The sequence below is a fragment of the Mus caroli genome, unplaced genomic scaffold (genome assembly GCF_978045245.1).
Source record: "Mus caroli unplaced genomic scaffold, Mus_caroli_1 scaffold_2, whole genome shotgun sequence".
Classification (NCBI taxonomy): Eukaryota; Metazoa; Chordata; class Mammalia; order Rodentia; family Muridae; genus Mus; species Mus caroli.
This window is the reverse complement of record NW_028227257.1, coordinates 78,556,669-78,577,696: the sequence shown is the minus strand read 5'-3', so window position 1 is coordinate 78,577,696 and position 21,028 is coordinate 78,556,669. Positions and strand designations below refer to the sequence as shown.

The 21,028-nt window shown below is 42.9% G+C and overlaps 1 protein-coding gene across 1 annotated transcript in view; it reads right to left on the bottom strand.

The window, feature by feature from the left end:
- Positions 1 to 15,669: 15,669 nt before the first annotated feature.
- Trim44 (tripartite motif containing 44) overlaps positions 15,670 to 21,028 on the bottom strand; it is a 102,835-nt gene continuing 97,476 nt past the window's right edge. Inside the window, exon 5 of the mRNA XM_021155400.3 lies at positions 15,670 to 20,022. Within this exon, the coding sequence (XP_021011059.1) occupies positions 19,995 to 20,022 (28 nt within the window). The 3' untranslated portion in view covers positions 15,670 to 19,994. The remainder of the gene's footprint in view (positions 20,023 to 21,028) is intronic.

The following is a 21,028-nucleotide window of genomic DNA, read 5'->3' as shown; positions in this document are numbered from 1 at the left end:
ATTTGAAATCCTCCTCCTCCACCCTCCCACACCGCTGGGATTACACATCTGTACCACCGGGCCTCAATGGAGTTTTTGGTGCTAATGCTGTTGGTGGTGGGTTTTTTTGTTTGTTTGTTTTGTTTTCTTAAATCTGGATGATGGAGGTATTGATATGATCTATAGAAAAATTATTTCAAAAATCAAAATTCGAGCAAACTATCAAGTGCCTCTCTGAGACAAGTCAAGGGGTATACTATGTGGTGGCTGGTCTTGAGGGGTGACTCAAAGACTCCAGAAGGTGTAAAGCCATGAAGTCAGGGCTGCAGTGCTGCACACCCTCACCCCCACCAGCAACAAGGACTGAATCTCAGGTTCACTACTGACTGTGCATGTGTTCCTGGGACAGCAGCAGCTTGCTCTCATGAAAAGAGCAAGCATGACACTTCCTTGCTTGCATTCATCTCCCTCCTCCTCTCAGCCTACACTTGCTTTCCCAGAGAGAAGAATCTCCCGTCCTTCATCCCAAAGTCCTCTGTTGCCTGTGTATTCCTTCTGGCCCAGGGAGAGCCCGGATTTAATGGAGATAAGTTGAAGTGAGTGTCAGCAGAGTGCAAGCTCTAGTTATGGTCATGACTTTCCTACACCCCACAGGAAACTGGAACCCTGAGACCAGGCATTTGGTATCTTCTCAAGGAGAGGCTGGTCAGCCTCATGGTGAGAAGATCCACGGGTAGGTAGGATCTCTGTGGTGGGATGTCCCATGCCTACCCTTTTGTTATTCCAGTGGCCAAGACTGTTTTGCGATTTCTCTCTAATCCTCAAGGTACAGGGAAGTCAAATCAGCCAGGATTGAAGCCCAAGAGGGAGCAGAACGGAGATAAACAAATGTCCTCTGCTCAAGACAAAGGACTTGCAGTGCTAAAGCTGAGACTATCAGGGCAAGGTTGGTCTAGGGATCCTGGATGGTGCTGGAATTCAGGCCTCAGTAAATACTGCCCAAAATGCACTATGAGTTGGACTTAGGGTCTGTGGAAAGTCAGAGAGCTCCAGAGGAGGAAGCTAGTGCGAGTGGAATTCAATGTGCTGTTTTCTCCCTGTGCTTTTTTCTTATGGGGCAGGAGGGACTAGAGAGATCATGCTAGATCAGATTCCAGCGGAAGGGGCTATGGTCTGGGCTTCCCAGAGGCATGCCTTCTGGAGTGTCTTCGCACATGACTCAAGTCCAACCCCCCTGAAAGGTAGGTTTTACAGACTAGAACAGCGGGGTTTGAGAGGCTTGGAACCCGCTAAGAGTCAGTGTCCCCCAGATACAAAGTGCTAGAGCCTGCCCTGACCGCTGCTCTATTTGCCTTCAGTGCCTGTATGCTTAGCCACCATTTCTACAGGTAGGCTTTCTTAACACAGGGATACTTTCAAATCATTCTTGCTGAAACTCAGAAGCTGAGCTTTGTTCCGTCTTCCTGTGCCCTTTGAATACTTGGTTTTCTACTCTTGGTTGGTTGGGGGTGTGGCTGAATGTAGGCAGAGGGGGCCAAATGTCAGTGCCTTCTATTTCTAACTTATTAACACCAGCTCAGGAGAGAAGGTCAGAGCTGTCAGTGTAATTGAGGTGTTTGTGAATTTCAATTATCTTATAGAACTCCCCACTTCCAGTCCAGACTGTCTATGGCTAAGTCTAGTCTAGAATTCAGGAGTGAGGCATGCTTATCTGAAGCACATCTCAGCTTCCAGGTGTGGAGGGACAGCAGGTGATGTGGGTAATCTCACTCTCATCAAAATTAAAATATTACTTAGAACATCTGCATGTATAAGTCACTTGTCTTGTTGCTGTGACAAATGCCTTGTCAACTTGTACAAGTTGTAACAGAACAACTCAAGGGAGAGAGGGTTTATCTTGACTCGCAGTTCAGGGTCCTGTCCATGATGGAGGGAAGTCTCGTGGCACAGGCCTGCAATGGCTGGTCACACAGCCGCCACAGCAGGAAACAGAGTGCTGAATTCTTAGTGCTCAGCCAACTTTCTCCTTTTTAAACAGCCCAGGAGCCCCCAGCCCATGAAATGGTACTTCCCACATTTACAGTATATCTTCCCATTTCAATTAACCTAACTAATATGCTAAATATGAGGTCAAGCTAGATCCTGGCAAGTTGATAAGATTAGCCATTGTAATGAGAGAGACTTGTAACCAGGTGAGACTTTGCTGACTGGGATCTACTACATTGTTGGGAAATCCATTTGAGCAGAAGGTATTCTTACAGCTGAAGGAAATCCATCCACCCATTCAGTCATTCTACGGGCAATTACCAGATGTCTCTCATGGGCCAGCACAATAGTGGGCGCTGTGATGATGTCGAACTGAGACTAACTACATCCTTTTCCTGATGGGGTTCCAAGGCCAGCTAGCAACTGATAGGCTACTGGATAGCCATGAAGAAAGGGTGCACATTTCAGGGAGGTCACAACAGCCAAGATCTGGTATGCAAACTAGTGTGCTTAGGACTAGGGAGAGACTGGTTTGGCTCACAGAGCACAGGGAGGGACAAAGGAATACAGAAGGAATCTCCAGGAAGGAAGAAAGGAAGGGAGGGAGGGAGGAAGGAAGGAAGGAAGGAAGGACCCTCTGATGTCCAGAGTTAAACACTGGGAAGGTCTAAGGGTCAGTGACAACAGTTAAATGTTAAAACTCCAAGAACAATACAAACTTGAGAGTTGGCAAAACTAGGGCACCAATGATGAGTTCTAAAGTTCACACAAGGGCTTGGTATGTGTTATAGACGTAGGGCATTTCCTGGACAAAGCTGGAACTCATCTAGAGGTTGGCTTTGGAGAATGGAAAAAACTTCAGAGATTATAGCTTTCTATGACTATAAAAAAATAACTGAGACAGTCGTCTTATAAAGAGAAAAGATCTATTCTGGCTTGCAGTTTTGGAGGCTACAGTCCATGATTGGTTGTTTTGGGACCTGGGGTGAGGCAGCATATCTCGGTCTGAAAGTACAGCAGAGCAAAACTGCTTATCTCACGGACAGGAGCAAAACAATACAGGGCTAGGGTCTCACCATCCCATTTATGGATGTACCTCCAATGACCTAAGGCCCTCCCCTACAGCCCCACCTCCTACAGGCTCCACTGATTCCCAGGAATGCTACTCTGTGGTCAGCCTTTAGCACATGGACCTTTATAGAACACTTAAGATTCAAAAGGCATTCCAGCGGTGGAACTTGCCTGACATGGGCAGAGCAGGTGGAAAGCAGAAGGTTGGCTTTAGATAGGACAGTCTATTGAGTGACCTGTGTAAAGACAGAGCTACAGAACAGAGCAAGCTGTAGTCCCTTCCTCTCCAGACAAGGGTGAGATCAGTGAGACAAAGAACACATGAAGTTTGGGAGGCAAACGGATCTGGTACAGTTATTTATGGGTTATTTGTTGTAGAATTTCCTCTGCTTTGGTTTCTTTGTCTGCAGATAGCCTCAGCCAGACTTCTCCAGCAGAGCTGCTGTGAGAGTTGGAGCTGGGGAGCTGTGCACACAAATGTACAGCTTTTTCCTTTGCAGCTATGGGGAGCACTTCCTTTTGAGGTGACAAAGTGAAAGGCAGGTACTGTTTGGGGAAAGGAGAAAACTGGACCCTATCAGAGCTTTTTGGATGTGTGAGATTTTTCTCACAGGCCACATACTTACCTCTAGAAGAACTATTCATGATAAAAGAGGCAAGATTTTCCTAAGATCAGTCAGGCAAGCCTCTGGAGCTAGGGAGTCAGGCTGTCGAGGTTATCAAAGACCCTAGCAGGATGCTGCCTGAACCCAGTACTTCAAGAAGTAGGAGCAGGCACCTGCCAAGCACCCCAAAGTGACTGTTCAGAGATCTTTTACAATATACTGGTGCATAGTTGATTCTCTGCCTGAAAGAATTAACACTGGGGCTTTGGCAGATCATTACAACCAGGTCTGGTCTGGTGTGTGAGTAGCCATAGCCAGCCAGCTTCAAGGTGCCTTTCCTTAATCCTATCTAGAGCCAATAAACCTCTAATAAAAAGAAGAGGAGAGAATGAAGTGAGGTGTTTAAGGCAACATGAGCAGGTCAGAGTGGCTGGTATCAAAATCCTAGAGTCATCTACAAAATTCGTTTGAATTCATATTGCATTCGACATTTTAAAGCCTGTAACAGGAATCTCTGATTCTCCTGGGTGTAATGCCAAGCTCCATTTCATTTAGTACCCACAACCACCCTGGATCCTAACATCGAAGGCATGGAGTCCTGAAGGCTCCTTTGACAGCTAGAGGATATCTAGTCAGTGCCCGCAGTGAGCGGGAACGTGGTAGGGGAACCATGAGAACCTGGGCCAGCTGGCCTTCATCTCATCTTATCTAGAAGCAGCAGCACCTCGCTCTTTAGGTTGTACTGTTGAAGTTTGGTTTTCCCTGGGAGACAAGGATAGGGAGAGCATTTGGGTGTGGGTAGATTGGATCCTTGCCACTTTCTGCGATCTCCCGAAAGACCAGAGTGGAGAGTGTGGTTGTGTGGAGAGAAGGGGTGAACACTTAAAAACAGTCAGGCACACTACAATTTAAAGAGACGACAGCCTTGCTGTTAAGCGTGGCAACAAGATATAAATAGGTGCTAATAAGTAAAATAGGGCTAATTGCTGAAAAAGTACAACTCATAATAAGCCTGCTTTACATAATGTTTGCACACCCTAAAATCATTTAATACCTATGGACTTTATCTTATCAGCATGGAAAGTTGCCAACTTTGCCACTGTTAGTGGTGGGATTTCAGGCAACTCTCTTCATTTGCCTGAGGCTCAATTTCATTGGCCATAAAATGAGACTAATAATTAACTTCTTATAAAAATGGACCTGATGAGGTAATGCGTAGGAAGGGCCTTTAAAAACTGGGAAGCACTGTACTGAGCTGTTTAGCAGTAATTGTTATAATAATTGTGCACAGCAAGTATATATTTCAGGGGGTGAAAATGGTTGAGAATGTAGTTTGAAAACCAACATTCAGGGTACTCCAAAGGGCATGGGGCAAGGTCACTAGGTAAAATGCTCACAGTACAAGCAGGAAGACTAGAGATTGACCATCAGCATCCATGCGAAGATTTAGAAAATGCCAGGGGTGTGCACATACAATCCCAGCACTGGGGGGAGGGCCCCTGGAGGATGCTGGCCAGCTAGTCTAGCAGAACCTTTGAGCCCCAAATTCAGTGGGAGACTCTGTTTCCAGAAAACAAGGTCAAGGGATTATGAGAAAGACACAGAAATCAACCTCTGTCTTACATGTTCATGTGTGAGCACTTCCCCCAAGAATAATCTAGAATAACTATATACTAAACTCCTGTTTTGTTGTTGTTTTTTAAAGTGGCATAAATTAGAGGCATCTAAATCTTATCTTTTTTTTTTTTTTTTCACACTGTCCTCTGGAATAAAATGAGATCCACATCACCTTTGGTCCTTTGGAATCTCCAGACAACAACTTGTTTCTGAAAGAAACCTGGATGGTTCAAGCTCGTAGGTTAAGGTAGGTCTCCTTATGAATATATCTTCTGGGTTAAAAAAAAAAAAAAAAAAGAAAAGAAAAACCAACTAGAATAAAACAAGCACTTCATTGTGGATAAAAACAATTGATTTTCTGTGGGTTGTACTGAACTATTCAAAATCTGACATACATGTACTCACTATTAATATCTAGGAGTTCTGCTCTGTGAAGCCAGGTCCATTAGTTCCCCATTCAAGTTCATGTTTTGACTAAAAGCTACCAATGGCAGACCCCTGCTGGCCTAGAATGGTACTGTATAGGGTAACCCTCCAATTCCTATTAATGGATATATTGCCTAGAGATGAAAGAGCTGAGGTGTCAGATGTTTGGGGTTCCCCCGGATTCTTTCTATGTGTGAATACCTGTGGGAAATATTGGATATCTTCCTCAATTGTTCATTTTGAAAAAAATTAATCGTTGTATGTGTACGTGTGTGTGGTGAGTGTATTTGTGTGTATTACATGCATAAGCCTGTAGCTTTCAGAGGAAGCAGTTGGATCCCAGAAGTTACAGGATCCTGGGAATGAAACCGGTGTCTTCCACGAGAGCGTTCTTACCATGGGGCCCTCTCTGCAGCCCCACCTTTTTTGACACTGAGTCTTTCCACTAAATATGAAAGCTTGCTCTATCAGCTAGGCTGACTGGTGAGAGAGGTCCAGGGATTGATCCTCCTGTCTCTGCTCCCTTCCAGTGCTGGAGTTACAGGTGAGTGACCTTGCTCAACATTTTTCCTGGGTGCTTGGGATGCACACTTGGTCCTAGGCTTGCATGACAAGCACTTTAATCACTGGGCCATCTTGCCAGCACTACCTCTATTTCTAAGTGCCTAGATTTGTCAAAAGTATGCTAAAGTGGGGGCAAGAAGAAAAGGCTGGGATTTTTCTACAATGGAGGAGAGTTCTTTAAGGGGAATCATGGATCCCAGTCTTCTAGTAGGGTAGTTTGAGCTTGGCTTTCTGTCCTCACAGTTTATGCTCTGTTGCTAACAACAGCTTATAGGTAGTGCTAAGGGTTTTCAAGTGTGTTCATACTCATTGTTCAGTACATATTCTAACCCCATCAGGCACAGCTTTCTCTCTCAAATGCACAGAAGGGGACTATGGAGGGTCAAGGGCAAATGCACTGTTCAAGGACACATATAAAGGGGGTCAAAATAGGAACTAGAGTCTGCAGGATAAGGGATACCCAGGACTGCAATTCTTTTCCTTCTTAGAATCACTATTTCCTCCTTCTTCATGAAACTGGAATAAAATGAGATCCACTTCTATGAGGATTCTGAGGAAAGGAAGCACAAGGACATGAAGAACCCAGAAACTTCCGAAGAACATAGGTCAGGTTGGATGCCCCCCACCCCATGATGCAAACTGGAGGATGCAGTACTAGTTTGTAATGAGTTGACAGTATAGGCAGACAACAGTACATGTGTCCATGTCCAACCTTGGTGTTGTCTATAATAGACAGAAAACGAAGCCTGAAGGACAGACCAAAAGCAGGAGGAGCAGGCTGGAGGGAGGGTACATGACCTACCCTGTCTCTGCTTGAGACATCACAGATGACCTCTTTTGCCTCTCACAGTAGAACAGGCTATGGAGGTTTGCCAATGACCAGAAGTCAGGATCTTCACCTCACTTAGTGTACCATGACCCAGGGTATCTTTTGCCTCTTACCCTTGCTCTTTCTCTCTGCAGGGCTTGTGTCTCTGGTTTGGCTTGAATGACACAAACCCAGTCTTCATAAGAAAACTCAATCATCACTTCATTACAATCCCAGAGAATGTTCCATGATTACACAATGGCAAGCTGTGATTGCCAATCCACACAAGGAAGTGATTTTCAGAAGTGTTGTTGGCCAAGTCAGCAGGCAGTGGAAACCCACCCTGGCATTCTGCAGTGTTCTTCCATATGGTGAACTCTTAAGATTCATAGCCAGTTTCCTGTGGAGACCTATTTCCATCATTATCATTCCTATGCAAAAAACTCTTGCACATGTCAACGTTTTAAAGAGGTTTAAGTATTTGATTTTAATCTTGTTTTGGTTTTTCGAGACAGGGTTTCTCTGTGTGTCGCTCTGGCTGTCTTGGAACCTGCTCTGTAGAGCAGACTGACCTCAAACTCAGAGATGCACCTGCCTCTTCCTCTTAAGTGCTGGGATTAAAAACATGTGACTGCCCAGCAAGAATTTGTTTTTAATATTTTAAATTATGTTTGTTTTTTCATGTGGTGTGTATGAATCCTACTTGAAGCCCTAAGTGTTAGGTTTCCTGGACACATAACTCACAGTTTTCTGAGGGTACAGGGAATAAACAGCAGAGCAGAATGTGCCCTTAATCACTGAGTCATTGTTCCAGCTCAGATAAACACATTTCCAGGAATACAATTGGCTATTGCTGATTCTTTTCCAAAATACCTGCTTTGATACCTCAGTAATAATTTACTATAGTAATGCTATTATCCATAAGTACCCAATCAACCTAGTAGTTCATTTAACCTCTGTAGACTCTGCTTGAAATGTCTTGTTTTTTTTCTGTCTCAGCTTTGAAAAGCATCATAAAATGAAGTGGTGAGCTCCAATTTCAGGCCACATGTGCTGCATATTCCTAAAACTAAGTCCCCATGTGCTCCTGCACAAATATGAATTCAAACATAAATATACATTCATACATACGTATACAAATTAAAACTTCAAATCCCTTGAGAGTTATGACCCCACACACCTGAACATCACACCATCAACAGTTCTGCCCATGTATGCCTATCACTCAAGAACTACAATGGGTAATGTCCTGGAGACAAAGGGGAGGAGTCCAATGATATGGGTGAGAGAAAGGGAGTAGAGAAAGACAGCTGTATCTGCAAGTGGGGCTATTTATTCTTTACCATTGTTAAATCCTCCTGTAAAATTCCAGGGGGTCTAATAATCTCTTAAGAAAATGCCACCCTTGTGTCTCCTTTTACATGGAAGTGCATGAACTCTGTACCAGACATCCTGTTACTACATGGGGGGTGGGGAGTAGTGATCTGAGGGTGGGGGGAGGTCACACACATTTCAAAAGCAATGGTGCCCTACCTGAAACACACACACTATATGATTTGTCTCTTGGGGTAAAAGAAAGGTGGTGTAAACACTTCACTTAAATTATAATGAGGTGGCAAAAATTACTTCCAAGAATGCCTTTCAGGGAAACAGTTGTATGAGGTTGCAAGAAATACTTTGAGAGCCATTTGGAAGAGGGTGGGGTGAGACCCCAGGAGGGATAGGCTGGACTAACAACAGATGGCTGCTAAATGGTCTTCTAAGAAGAGGTTAGAGCTTTTTGTTGAGTGTAGGATGCAGGTGCAGCATAGCTCCAGCAACACACACCCCAGCTCTTCATGCTGCCTCCACCCTCTCCTTTAAATAAATGTTGATCTAATATTGAAAGAACAGCAGCTCGCAGGGGCACAGAGGCATTTTTCTTCCTCACGTGCACATATTTCCCTCTGGTGTTGAGTGCACACACTCTCCAGCACTTCCCACCCACATGCTGCTGCCTGTCACACCAAAACTTGTGTCTGAAGGTTCTCCTGTGGTCTCAAGGGTAACATAATAGTGAAGACATGAAAATAGTTAGTGGCCAATTCTGTTAGAAGCAAGACAAAAACAATTCCTTCTCTTCTTTCTTCTTTCTTGTGTTTTTGGGTCTGAATCCAAGCAAGGCATTGCACATGCTGGGCAAACAACCACTGTGCCCGATGAGAGTGCCAAACTCTCATCTTTGCTAAGTTTACACTTGGGCTTCTAGTTCAGAACATGGATGTAAACTCAAATTGGGGTAAAGGAAGCTGCTCGGAATATCCGTAAGGTAGAGCCCTTAAACAGGCCCCGCGGCTCTTAGTTGACATAGAATAAGAACCCTAGCTGAAGCCTGGGTAACATTTACTAAGATTTTACAATTGCAGAGCTAGGAGAAAATGGAAACTCTCCATCTTAGAGGGCTCTACCTTTATTTTAGGAGTATGTAGAAAGACATGGCTGCTGGAGATCGCACAGTCTCTTGGTGGGAGAGTAGGAATGGGAGTTAGGTTTCTCAACTCTCTTCCCTGTTATTCTAGGACAAACAGGTGTCTATTGGTAGTACCACCTGTTTTAGACATCGTGTCTTCAATTTATCAGCATTATGATATAATATGTGGAGAAAGAGAATATATTCACAAAATGTCTGAATAGCTACATCAGGTGAGCAATTTTGTTAGCACTGGTAACACAGCAGTCAAGAATAGGAACAGCTACGAAGAATAAACAAACACACTGTGATCTGAAGTTCTTGCAACAGGTGTAAGAGCCTGAAGGAGAATCTAAAGGCTGTGTGGGCTAGTGTAAGGACACAGTCCATGCACAGCATCTGTTAGTTATCAAAAGCTACCTTTGTTTTTTATTTTTAAAGGCTTGTTTACTTCCTAAGTTAGGAAAAGACATAGTAATAGAACTGTTTACTTCTGAAACCCAGGCTCAGGAGCAAGTCTCACTTCATGTTCCAAAGGCAGAAGACACATGCTAATTCTTCCTAGAGACATCACAGTAGCATTGAGCAGTAATTACTGCTAACTGTCCTCTCCTCCGCAATCCCCCAAAAAGCTAGGTCTCAATTCTGTTTTTTATTTTATCCCATCACTCTTCGTTCCATCGTCTGGAGACTCTCCTCTACTGACACACGCAAAATCAATTACATCACATTATCTGATGCTAGTTGTGTTTACAACACAGAAGGCAAAGAAGGTTTTTATGAGCAGAGATTTGTTTTTCTATTACTACCTCCCAAGGGAAACAGAAGCATTTTCTCTGGAGCTGGGCGATGTGTGTGGTTTGGGAGCTGAGTTGACAAAGGGCTGGGTCCACACCACACCTTATTTTCTCTTCTGTGAAAGGATCTAAGCTATTCCTCCCTCCCCCTCCAAACCAAATCCCCTTACTCCAGAACAATGATCCAAGCTGAGAAGTTTCCCAAACATCTGAAACCCGAGAATATGTGTCTGGAATACTTGAAGTTCATGGTTTCCAGATGGAGATTGGAGGAAGGGGTAAAGGAATGGAAGGAGGTAGGTGGGTGAAAGATGGGGGAAGCCTGAACTCTGGCTCACTTCTGCCTGCTGTGGTGTCTGCCAGCTGATGATGTGCCAGGCGAGGCAGCAGTCGGTCATTCCCCTGAGACCCGCCAATGATGAGGAGGAAGCAAGCCATTGTGAAGCTGTCTTCCCCAGGGCAGTGATGACCTTCCGTAGCACAAAGTAAAAGAATGCCTATGGCTTGGCTCTCAAGAGTGGAGTAAACACTCTGCGTGGGTACCACTTGTATCCCACAAGTGGTAGTCCCGAGGTGACTGGTTCTTCCTCCAAGACTTGTCCTCTTCTCAGAGGTGGGGTAAGGTTTAGTAAGCAACTTTAGTAAATGACAGGCAAGTATATTTGGAAAAATGAGGGATTGGCATGATTTCAATAGGAATGCTTTTCTTAGAGCAGACAAGCACTATCTTCCAGGGTAAATGTGTTCTAACTCTCAGTAACAAGGAGAAGTGTTGAGACAATAATCATCTTTCACTTTTGCCTCTTTCCTTGTTTTTTGTTTGGATTTTGATTTTGTCTTGCTTCTGTAAGCCCAGCCTGGGCTTGACCTCAGAGGCATCCCCTCTCATTCTGTTATGAATGGAACTGGAAAGTATGATGTAAAGTGAAATGCATTCAGAGAGCAAATACTGTCTTCTCACTTTAGGAAGAAACTAAAGAAGTCAACCTTGTAGAAAAAGAGGGTGGATTAGAGGAACTACAGGTTAAGAAATGAATCTTAAAGAAAAACAGTAGAATATAGGAACAAAAGGTATAAATTAAAGAAATGAATCCCATAGAGCAAGAAAGGAATTAAATGTAGAAACCAAAAAAGTGAATATGTCACAGGCGGAGTAAGTAGAATATGGGGACTAAAGGTTGTAAGGTTAGGGAATACAGCTTGGGTAATGGGGACCAAAATACAGTTATTTGAGGAGGAGTAAGTTTTGGTCTTTTGTACCATAATAGATGACTACAATTTATAACAATCTGCTGCCCATTTTAACAGGAGAGCATTGCTATCAGTAGTTTGTCATTTCAACCCCAAACCACCCTTCCTTCCACTCTCACCATGACCACTGTCTTAAGTATAGTCTCCTATGGTGGTGGTACTGGCCTCTTGGAATAGGTTGAATTTAATTTTAGGATAAAGTTTACACCTGGGTACAAAAGGTCTCTTAATGGGTGTTGAAACAAATTAAGTTACTTTCAGTTAATATCCCTGACATCTTGATGTTACAATAAAATAGCATGTAGCCAACAGCTACATCCTTGGACTTAGTGTTCTCAAAGTCAAGCAGAGGGCTCAGCCTCTTCTGGACCTCACCTGCTAGCCTGGGACACAGGAATGTTTTAAAGTGCTCTGGTTTAGAGAAGCAAACAGAATTTCCTTGTAGTGACATGCCTGCAGACCCATTTTATTCTACGATCTGAAGAAACCACCTCTGCAGGCTGAGTGGCACCCAGAGTTACAGACATTTTGGGGGAGGATATGAATCTGGGACCTGGGACAGGCATTATCATTGGGAAAACATGGACATTTCCCACCTCTCTCCTTTCCTGTAGCTGACTGTATGGTTCTGAAGTGAATTATGATTTAATCTCTTCTACAAAAGGTAGACAGAATGTTGGTTGCAAAGAAATGATGAAAAATATTTAAGTAGAGGGAAGATGGACATTACAGTAAAAGACAAAATTCTGATTGTAATAAACAGCAAAAGGCTAGGTATGGAAAAAATCTTTGCTGGTGCACAGTGTGAAACTGCTTAACACAACTCTTTCTATACATAACCAACACAGCACTGATTCTATAACATGCGGTATTCACTGGAAGGACAGTCAGGTCCACTTGAATGCTCCTGGATTTGGAAAAAAAAAAGTTTTGGGTTATCAGATCAGGGCCAGGTTACTCCAAAGTCCTCAATGACCTATGGGAAATGAGCTGAATCTTCATTCCAGGCTTTAGTATGTGCACTCCACCAGGATTAGAAGTCAACTGCCCTTTGATGGCACTAACACAGGTCAGACATGGCTCTGCAGACAAAGTTCTGTAGAGCGGGAATGCTACCCGACTCCATGTTCACTTTGCTTCTCAATTCTCCTAGAACTAGCCAACAGTTTTCTAGGCTGATACTGTGTTGACATAAGGTTGATTCTTCTTGTAGCACAGACTTGGAAAAATAGAAGTGAAAGTCTGTTATCACAGGTTAAATTGTGTTACACTCAATTTGCAGAGAGGGTCTAGCTTCTTTTTATTATACTCCTGATTTTGTTGTAATGACTATTGCCTAAAATAAATGGGCAATCGACAGAGGCTTAGGGATGCCTAAGTGATTTTTATAATAGCAGTATTTGTTGTTGCAGAATTTGACCTGTATTCTGGTTATTAGTTTTATTCATCACACTGAAAACTTGGCACTTCTATTGTTCATGCCATTATATGCAAAGCAATGTAGCATGAAAGTCACTTATAAAGCTCGAGGAAAAACCTCTCTCAACACAAGAGTCTCACAGAACAAGGAGCCCTCAGCTAAGCAGATGTACATTTTGTTTAGCCTAATGTTCTGGATTGTCAAAAAGGTTTATTCCTTTTAATCCCAGGGTTTTTCTTCTTTCTTTTCTCTCGCTCTCTAACCATCTGTGTCACAAGCATTTAAAAAAAAAAACACTGGCTCTACAAATATTTACCTTTGAATCTCTCTCTCTCGCTCGCTCGCTCCATCATTATTTTGACTGGCTACACTGGTACCCTTTTGGAACTAAGCATCCTCTATAAATGAGATTTGAGTTCCTTTGGCCCACCTGACATTTTGTCTACTGCAGTCACTTTTTCTTCCTTGACTTTGTTTCTCTGGAAGTCCACTCCCCTTCCTTAAATTCAATCTCTGTAGACCTGAAAACTAGTCAAACATTTACAATTGTGTGAGAAGTGAGAACAGAACATCTGGGAAGGTGCCCGGTGGTAGGAAGCATGGCATCTTGCATGTTTGCTTCCTGGCATTTATTCCCACTGGGCAGAAGGCTTGGCTGCTTAGTTTTCACTTGTTAGTCATTTTTTCAAAGAGTTGCACTTCTTCGAAGGCTTTCACAGTTGTCTCAATTATTCATTTTCAAGCCATTTGTTTGGATTTATGTTCATGAACTATGAATAAATGAAGTTATCAGATGGCTGAGACCAGGTAAATGGTAACAAATGAAACCTCAAGGAACATGAAGATTGTGAGCCATTTTTATATGGCAAGTGGTATATTGTAGTCATCTCAGGCATGGGACTACATCAGGTTGCTAAAGCCATCTTTATGATGTTTAATTAAACTATGGACTCTGTATCAGAGCTGGCTGACTCTGGAGAGTCTAAGTCCACAGTCAAAGCAGCAGTGAACACTGTCTCTTGGTGATTCCATTATTTACTACCTTAAAACAAAGGAGGTAAATAAAACACAGCCCTGAGGCAGAAAAGAACTGCACTGCTGCCTTCAGTCCTTCTATTGTCCTGTTTTCCAGGCTATACAAAGCAAGGATCCAATAGTTACCTCACAGCTGAACTGTATGGACAGAGTGCCAGGGACAACATGTTATTTATCAAACCAGATGACTCACTATGGCTAGGTATGAAGAGCAGACACCATAGTCTGTTAGTCTTGATTTAAATACTGGCTCTCTGCTTAGTAAACTATCTCTAAGCATAAAATGAGAGACGGTAGTATTAGTGCTTTGAGAATTGAATAGGGCAATGTGAAAAGTACCAAGGAGAGTCCCCGGCCTAGACAAAGAGCTGACTAAATGGTAGCTATTACTGTTAACAAAAATTAAATGTTTTTAATGCTAGAAACTGTAATATTTAACAAACAGGCATTCAGGGTAGCCACTGAATGACTCCAAATGGTCTTGTTTCTCATTTATTTGAGACAAATAAGTTCCTTATTGAATAAAGGCGCTGGTAGCCTGATTTCCTGTTGAGCATATCTCACTCCTTGTGAAGACCAGGAGAGATTCCAAACAAGCTGCAATTTCATATTTTTATGAAATAAAGGAAATGAAGCTACATGTAAACAGAATCAAGAAATTATCAATTAAAAAACAGGAGCTGTCTAAAGGAAAGGCACTAAAACGAGAAGGGCACGAGCAATAGAATGCGGTATTGAGGGACCAGCATGGGAAGCAGGGATGAAAAACCTGGCAATACACTGTGGTCTGAAATTCTGAAGACTACCAAGTGCTACAGTGCCTGGCAATGCCACCTCTTAATTCCCCAGCAGAGGAGGTACCCTCAGCAACTGGGGAGGAAGTGGGACATAATGACTGCCCCAGGAGACAGACAGTCTTCGGTCCTGGGGCTTTAATTCAGGCTTGGCCTATTGGGTGACCTTGTCTTGACTCCACTGCCCTATTTTGCAAAATTTTCTAAAGCTCCCATAGTACCATGAAGGGCAAATGAAGACACATTTGATAGAAGTAAGTTAGAACAGGGCTCATGAGCATACCTGCTCATGGCTTTTAGGATTTTGAGGCATTATGTTTTGTGCTTTTTGGAAAGGCTTGCATTTTCAGATTCCATAGATCTAGCACCTCTAATCCTCATATTGGTCTACTGGAGTCCATAACTCCAAGTTGCAGTAGAACAATTTGCCATGTGTTAGAAGCCAGACTAAAATGAGTTACTTACCACTTGATTCTCTCATCAATTATATTCAGATAGGTACCTTTAAAGTTCCACAGAGATGGTACTGCTAGCTTAACTATAATTTGCTCAAGGGTGCTGGTTAGTTTTTATTTTAAAAGAACATTTATCAAAAACTAAATTTTGACAATCTTCCTAGCTAATCAAAGTCACAAAGCTGAAAAGATCCCAGGAGTAAACACTTACCTTATAATCTCTTACCTAATATCTCTGATCTACTCTTCACCACCTTCCAGAAGTCTCCTATGGCCCTTTAGATCAGGAGTAACTTAGGTCCCTATATCTAACCATCATCTCCAGCATTAACAACAGATATGCGTATGTATATGCATATGATCCTCATGGATATAAAGCATGGTCCTTTGTGAACAACTGAGAGACAAATGGTATTTCCAGTAATAGTTTATTGATTTCCAAATGCACAGGGGCGCCAAGTCCGAACATCCTGGGATAGCAGTAAATCTCTCTTACAAAATAATTTACAGTATGAAAATGATATACTGAAACATTAACTCAGATATGTAATTCCCTTGAAAGATTGAGTGTTCCCTTGTTTAGTGTAAAGAGTGGAAGGGGAAGATGACTAAGGAGGGAATGTGACTGTGCACACGAAAACAGGCAGAAGACAATGGATTCGTTGGTTCTACCCACTCACGCGCTGTGGCCTGTCACTGTAAAGACTGGTCAGGTTTAACTTCCATAAAGTATATAATATATGTATGATTGGTCCCCTAAAGCCACATCAAGCCCAGCATGGACTCTGGATATTTTCTCAACAGTGCACTCCAAGTGTCTTTATTTATTTTCCCGTTCCTGCTCTGGTCCTTGTTAGTGTTTCTGCTCAGCCTCAAACAGTAATGGGAAACACCAGTGATCTGAATGATGTGGGAATACCTGGCTCCATAGGACGGTGGACCTCAAACACTAATGGGTGAAGGCAGCGCCAGTGAGATGTGCAGTCTCTGTGGGCCTTTTCTCTTAGGGCAGGACTAGACTTGATTTATAATGGGACTTTTACCTTTAAACAAACAAAAAATCTAGATGTGCTCAGCACACAGTAAACAAGCAACCAATTTACTGAGAAGTGTGTACTGAACAGCTACTTTATGAGAGTAGAATATCAGGAATCAGCAAGACATTTTCTCTGTGGGGAGAGAGGACTTCTTAGACCACTGACTACTACAAGGTTATAAATTCTGCAGCTCTACACTCGGGCCCAGATCCAGGTCACCAAATGACAAGGCATCTACCATTTCCCATGTTATTAGACATGGTGGAAGAGGGCTGGGTTGTCACCTTGGCTTGGAGCTGTAAGAGTTGACACCTACCACAAGTGGGTTATTCTGGAAAGCCAGCAGTCACACTCCAATTATCTGTTTATACTTTCATGGACCTAGTAGAAAACTTTGTGGTGGTAAATAAGATCACCAGGGGCTGCTTTGAACTTCACTTAACTCTTAAGTGGTACAGAATATGTGGGTGTGTACAAATCTCATTCTCATTCTCTCTCTCTCTCTCTCTCTCTCTCTCTCTCTCTCTCTCTCTCTCTCTCTCTCTCTCTAGGAAGGGAGTCCAAAATTAGTGATTTGTATTGGCAACTTCTCAGAGTACAAACATGGTAGCTGGGTTTCCTAAAACATGAACAGTTGCTTTCTATAGTAATGAGGCAGGAGGTATTTAAATAATGTTAGAAGACTACCATTACCTCCAACTCTGTCTAAAAACTTTACACTCTTGAAGGCCTTTATTTTCCTTTGTGGGGATTGTACCAAAAGTCCAGCTCCTGGAAGGAAGCTCAAGTTAACAATGAATACTTACAACATCTACTAGAGCAGAGTACTAAGGCCATCTTGATGTCTTTGAAAAAGAATTCCGAGTGTGAATGGGCATACTGCACTGGGGGAACTGAAAGCCTTTCTCTCAATCTGTAGGTGGGTCATGGTGTGGGGCAAAGGGCTGACTGCAGAGCAGGGAGTGCTGTGCTCAAAACTGATTCCATTGTTTGCTAGCAACTACAGACAAGTGACTTGTCCTCTGCACATCTACAGAGGCTCATTGCCTGTCCTAAGGTTACTTACTCTTACTGGCTGTCAGAGCTGAGAAGTCAAGCACTTCTTGGAACTGCCCTAGATAGATATAATGGTATTAAACCAAACCAATGAACAAATTACTCTCAGCACTCAGAAACTTAACCTTCAGAAGGTATCCGGAACTTGTTTGGAGGACCCAACTTATTTTAGAGACATTCATTACCTGTATCACTTGATGATTTGGGTAAACCCTGCTGTCCACAGTCCGTCAGGACACATACAACTCTGACAATCTTAACTCACACTGACCTGGAAAGGCAAGAAGCTTCGTTCAATATGGGGCACAAGGCCAAGTAAGAGGTCATAGTTTTGAGGACGAAGCTGATACCAGTACAGAAAGCATTCTTGTTCTTACATTGATAAATGCTGCCACTAGGAACTTAGGGATCTGGGCCGGGGGTGGCTGTGCTGTGTTTAATGCTTTTCTGGTTAAAGTTTTATCAGTGTTGAAGACAGCAGGAGCCCATAAAGTGAATCTGAAACCCTTCCTAAGTAAAGGGAAAATGCTTTCCTTGAGGATTTCAGAGAGATGGTAATTTATAGAGACAGGTTGGCAAATCTTATATTTCTGTTTATAACCACTGCATAAATGCTTGCATTCCCCAAACACTGATTTAAAGAAATAGCATGATTGGGTGGAGAGGCAATGATCTGTTCATTGCTAATATAAGGTCAACATGTAAAGATCAATGATTACCGGGAAAGACAATACAAGCTTCCAAACTGTCAAGTCTTTTCAATCTTGTGATAGTCTACACTCTTTCTACAGTGGCCCTTCTTTTAAAATTTTGGCAGAACAGGACATCATTGGAGGTTGTCAACTCAAGATGTATTAAATTCTCCAGTCTTTGCAGACAGATGGTAAGGCACCAAAATTGTCTAAGCCATCTACTAGCCACCAGCTGGGGAAAGTATACATATTTTTAGATCTCACACTCCTCTCTGCCCCAATATCCTTGTATGTGTGGTGAGCTACGGTAATCCTAGCCTACAGCAGAGAGGCTTGGCAGTTTCCTGGCCTCAAAGGGATAAATCATTTTCTAGCATGCACAGGGCTGAACAATGACACAAATAGGACTCCTATAATAAGTCTATGTTGTTTCTGCCTCAGAACTATCCTGTACATACACATGTTAGCTGCCCCTAAAGCTTTGTGGTAAGTACACAGGCAAGCTGGCTGACAGGAAAAGGAAGATGTACTACTCCAAGGTGGAACTCCTTGGATCTGGAAGTCTAGACCTTGGTCAACAGCAACCCCAAGGCTGCTTGAATCCAGTTCAGACAAAATCTCAAAGTGAACATGGAAATACCACACAAGCAGAGGAGATAGATTCACTGTCCATTTACAAATATGAGTTTCCTTCCAAGTTTCCTATTTTAGTTTAGCACTTTAGGTGTATGGACATTCTCTTGTATAACATAAGCATTTGTTCCATTAAAAAATACAGTCATCTCTTGACTTCAAATCATTTGGAAAGAAAAACTGATGTCTCAAGAAGATGTGGTGCTTGTGAGCTTGCAGTTAGTTGGGTATCTCCCAGCACACTTACTACTTCCTGGATCCTGAAAAGCATGGTTGTAAGAGACTGTGATCTGGGAGTGTGGGAAGGCCGGGAAACCCAGCTGGGCTATGTGAGGTGAGCTGATGGCCTGCTGCAGGGTAAGGGAGGATTCCAATTATAGTAGATAGAGGAATGTTTGCTAGCTGCCAGGGAGGGACAAGGATTCTCCTCACGGTGCACTGACAACCATAGACTAACCTCGGAGTGGAACTGCTAAGTTTTACAGTGACAATCTCCACCTGCTAATATACATGCCAGCCTTTTATGTTGTGACAGGCCTGTTAATCCACACAGCTGGCCAAAGAATTCTGGTTTTTATCAGATGCTTTAGTGACCATTTTGGAAAACTGAGGCCATCTGAATTCTGAAACACTGATTTCAACCTTTAATCAGATTTCTGTGCCTCACCCCAGTCCTTAAGGTCATTTCCTTTCTACCTTTTCAATCATTTTTCCATTTCCACAGCACTGAATTATGAAACTTAAGTCCTAGATAACCTCACATACTAAAAATATCTTCTTTCTAGCTCTGGACTCTTTCTCCGACCCTATTTTAACCCAGTTGCCCTAACACTTTTCACAGAGGCAGAACTGGACTATGACAGACTGCCTATTGAGTCAGTTTGGCCCCACTTGGCCACATTTGCTTTAAGCTTCAGTACAAACAAAGTGGGTTTTCTGTTTGCAGGTAAGGAAAACTGATATCCTTTCGAGATGTTCTAGAACCTTCCTAAGGAAGTGATAGTGTTGACTTGCACAATATTCCAGGGGCTGGCTTTCCTGAGTAAGTTCAAAGCAGCCATTGAGGGGTTGTCTGAAGAGCCCTCCAAGTTGATCAAAAGGGCTCTTCCCATGACCTACCACAGAGAACAAGAAGCACACAGTCAGAATGCATACAACCCCTGGTCCCTTGGGAACATGTGTGCCTGCTGTGGATCTGGGGACATTTCCAGTAGAAGAAGTTTGTTGCCGGGCAGCTTTCACAGATATCAGAAGCCATTACATACACGCTGTCACACACACACGGGGAAGGGGCGTTTTCTGCAGGGAATGCTAAGTCTTCATGTGTCCTCTTCTTCACTGGCACCGCTACAAAGGAAAAGGAGAAGCAAGTGAGTTCAAACGTCACAGAAAGGAGGCAACACAGTACAGGTTGACAGCTTTGTGCTGCTTCTATCATGACTGAGCAGTAGGCCCACAGCAAAGTGTCTTAGTTGCTTTGATTTCTGATGGCCTTACTATCTTGGGTTCTGGGAGAATCAATTAAGAACACATGTGAAATACACAGTGCCCAGTACACAACCAGTAAGTAAAAGAGCAGGAAGGTTGGCAGACTGAATTTTAATTAACAAAATAAACTGCTGGTCGAAATCAGTTTTATTTCCTCTAGGTGTTAAGACATCTATTATTAGATTAGAAAACCAATCATCATCATCAGTAGCAGCAGCAGCAGCAGCATTAATGGCACTTTGCCTTGGGCAGAGCCAAGGTCTCATCCACGCTGTGTCAGTCTCTAGGAAGTGCTCTACTTCAACAGGTCACTGGGTCATTCTCTGTGTACCTTCCTTCCTTCTTTGCTCTTATTGAATTCTATAGTTTGGAATTTATTCTCATCCCCCTTCTCCTGAAGTATATAAGGGTAGCATTAATACTATCTTACCAGTGACTACACATCTAGTAGTTATACAATATCATAAAGAAGTGACCTCTAAAAACAACAGAAACAAAGAATGGAAGGAACTGACAGGGTTGAAAACAGCCTCAGCCACTACTGAGATAAGCAGAGGATTCCTGGTGTCAGTGTTTCAGTGTCAGAACCTAAGTGTACAGTCCCAAAGGTATGACTATTATTTGAGATGCTTGGTGTTAAAGTACCACTAGTCTGGTTCTGGACAGTACACCATCATAGAAGACGGGGCCAGGAAAAGACATGGCCAGAGAAAGAAAGGCAACAGGAATGAGCACATTTACAAATAGGCAAAACCAGCAACCTGCCTAGGTACTCCTCATCCACTTTTAGAGGTCACCAATTCAAAGATGAGTAAGGGTCAACTCCGTCTCCTGCTTATTAAACCTGAACACAGAAATACCACGA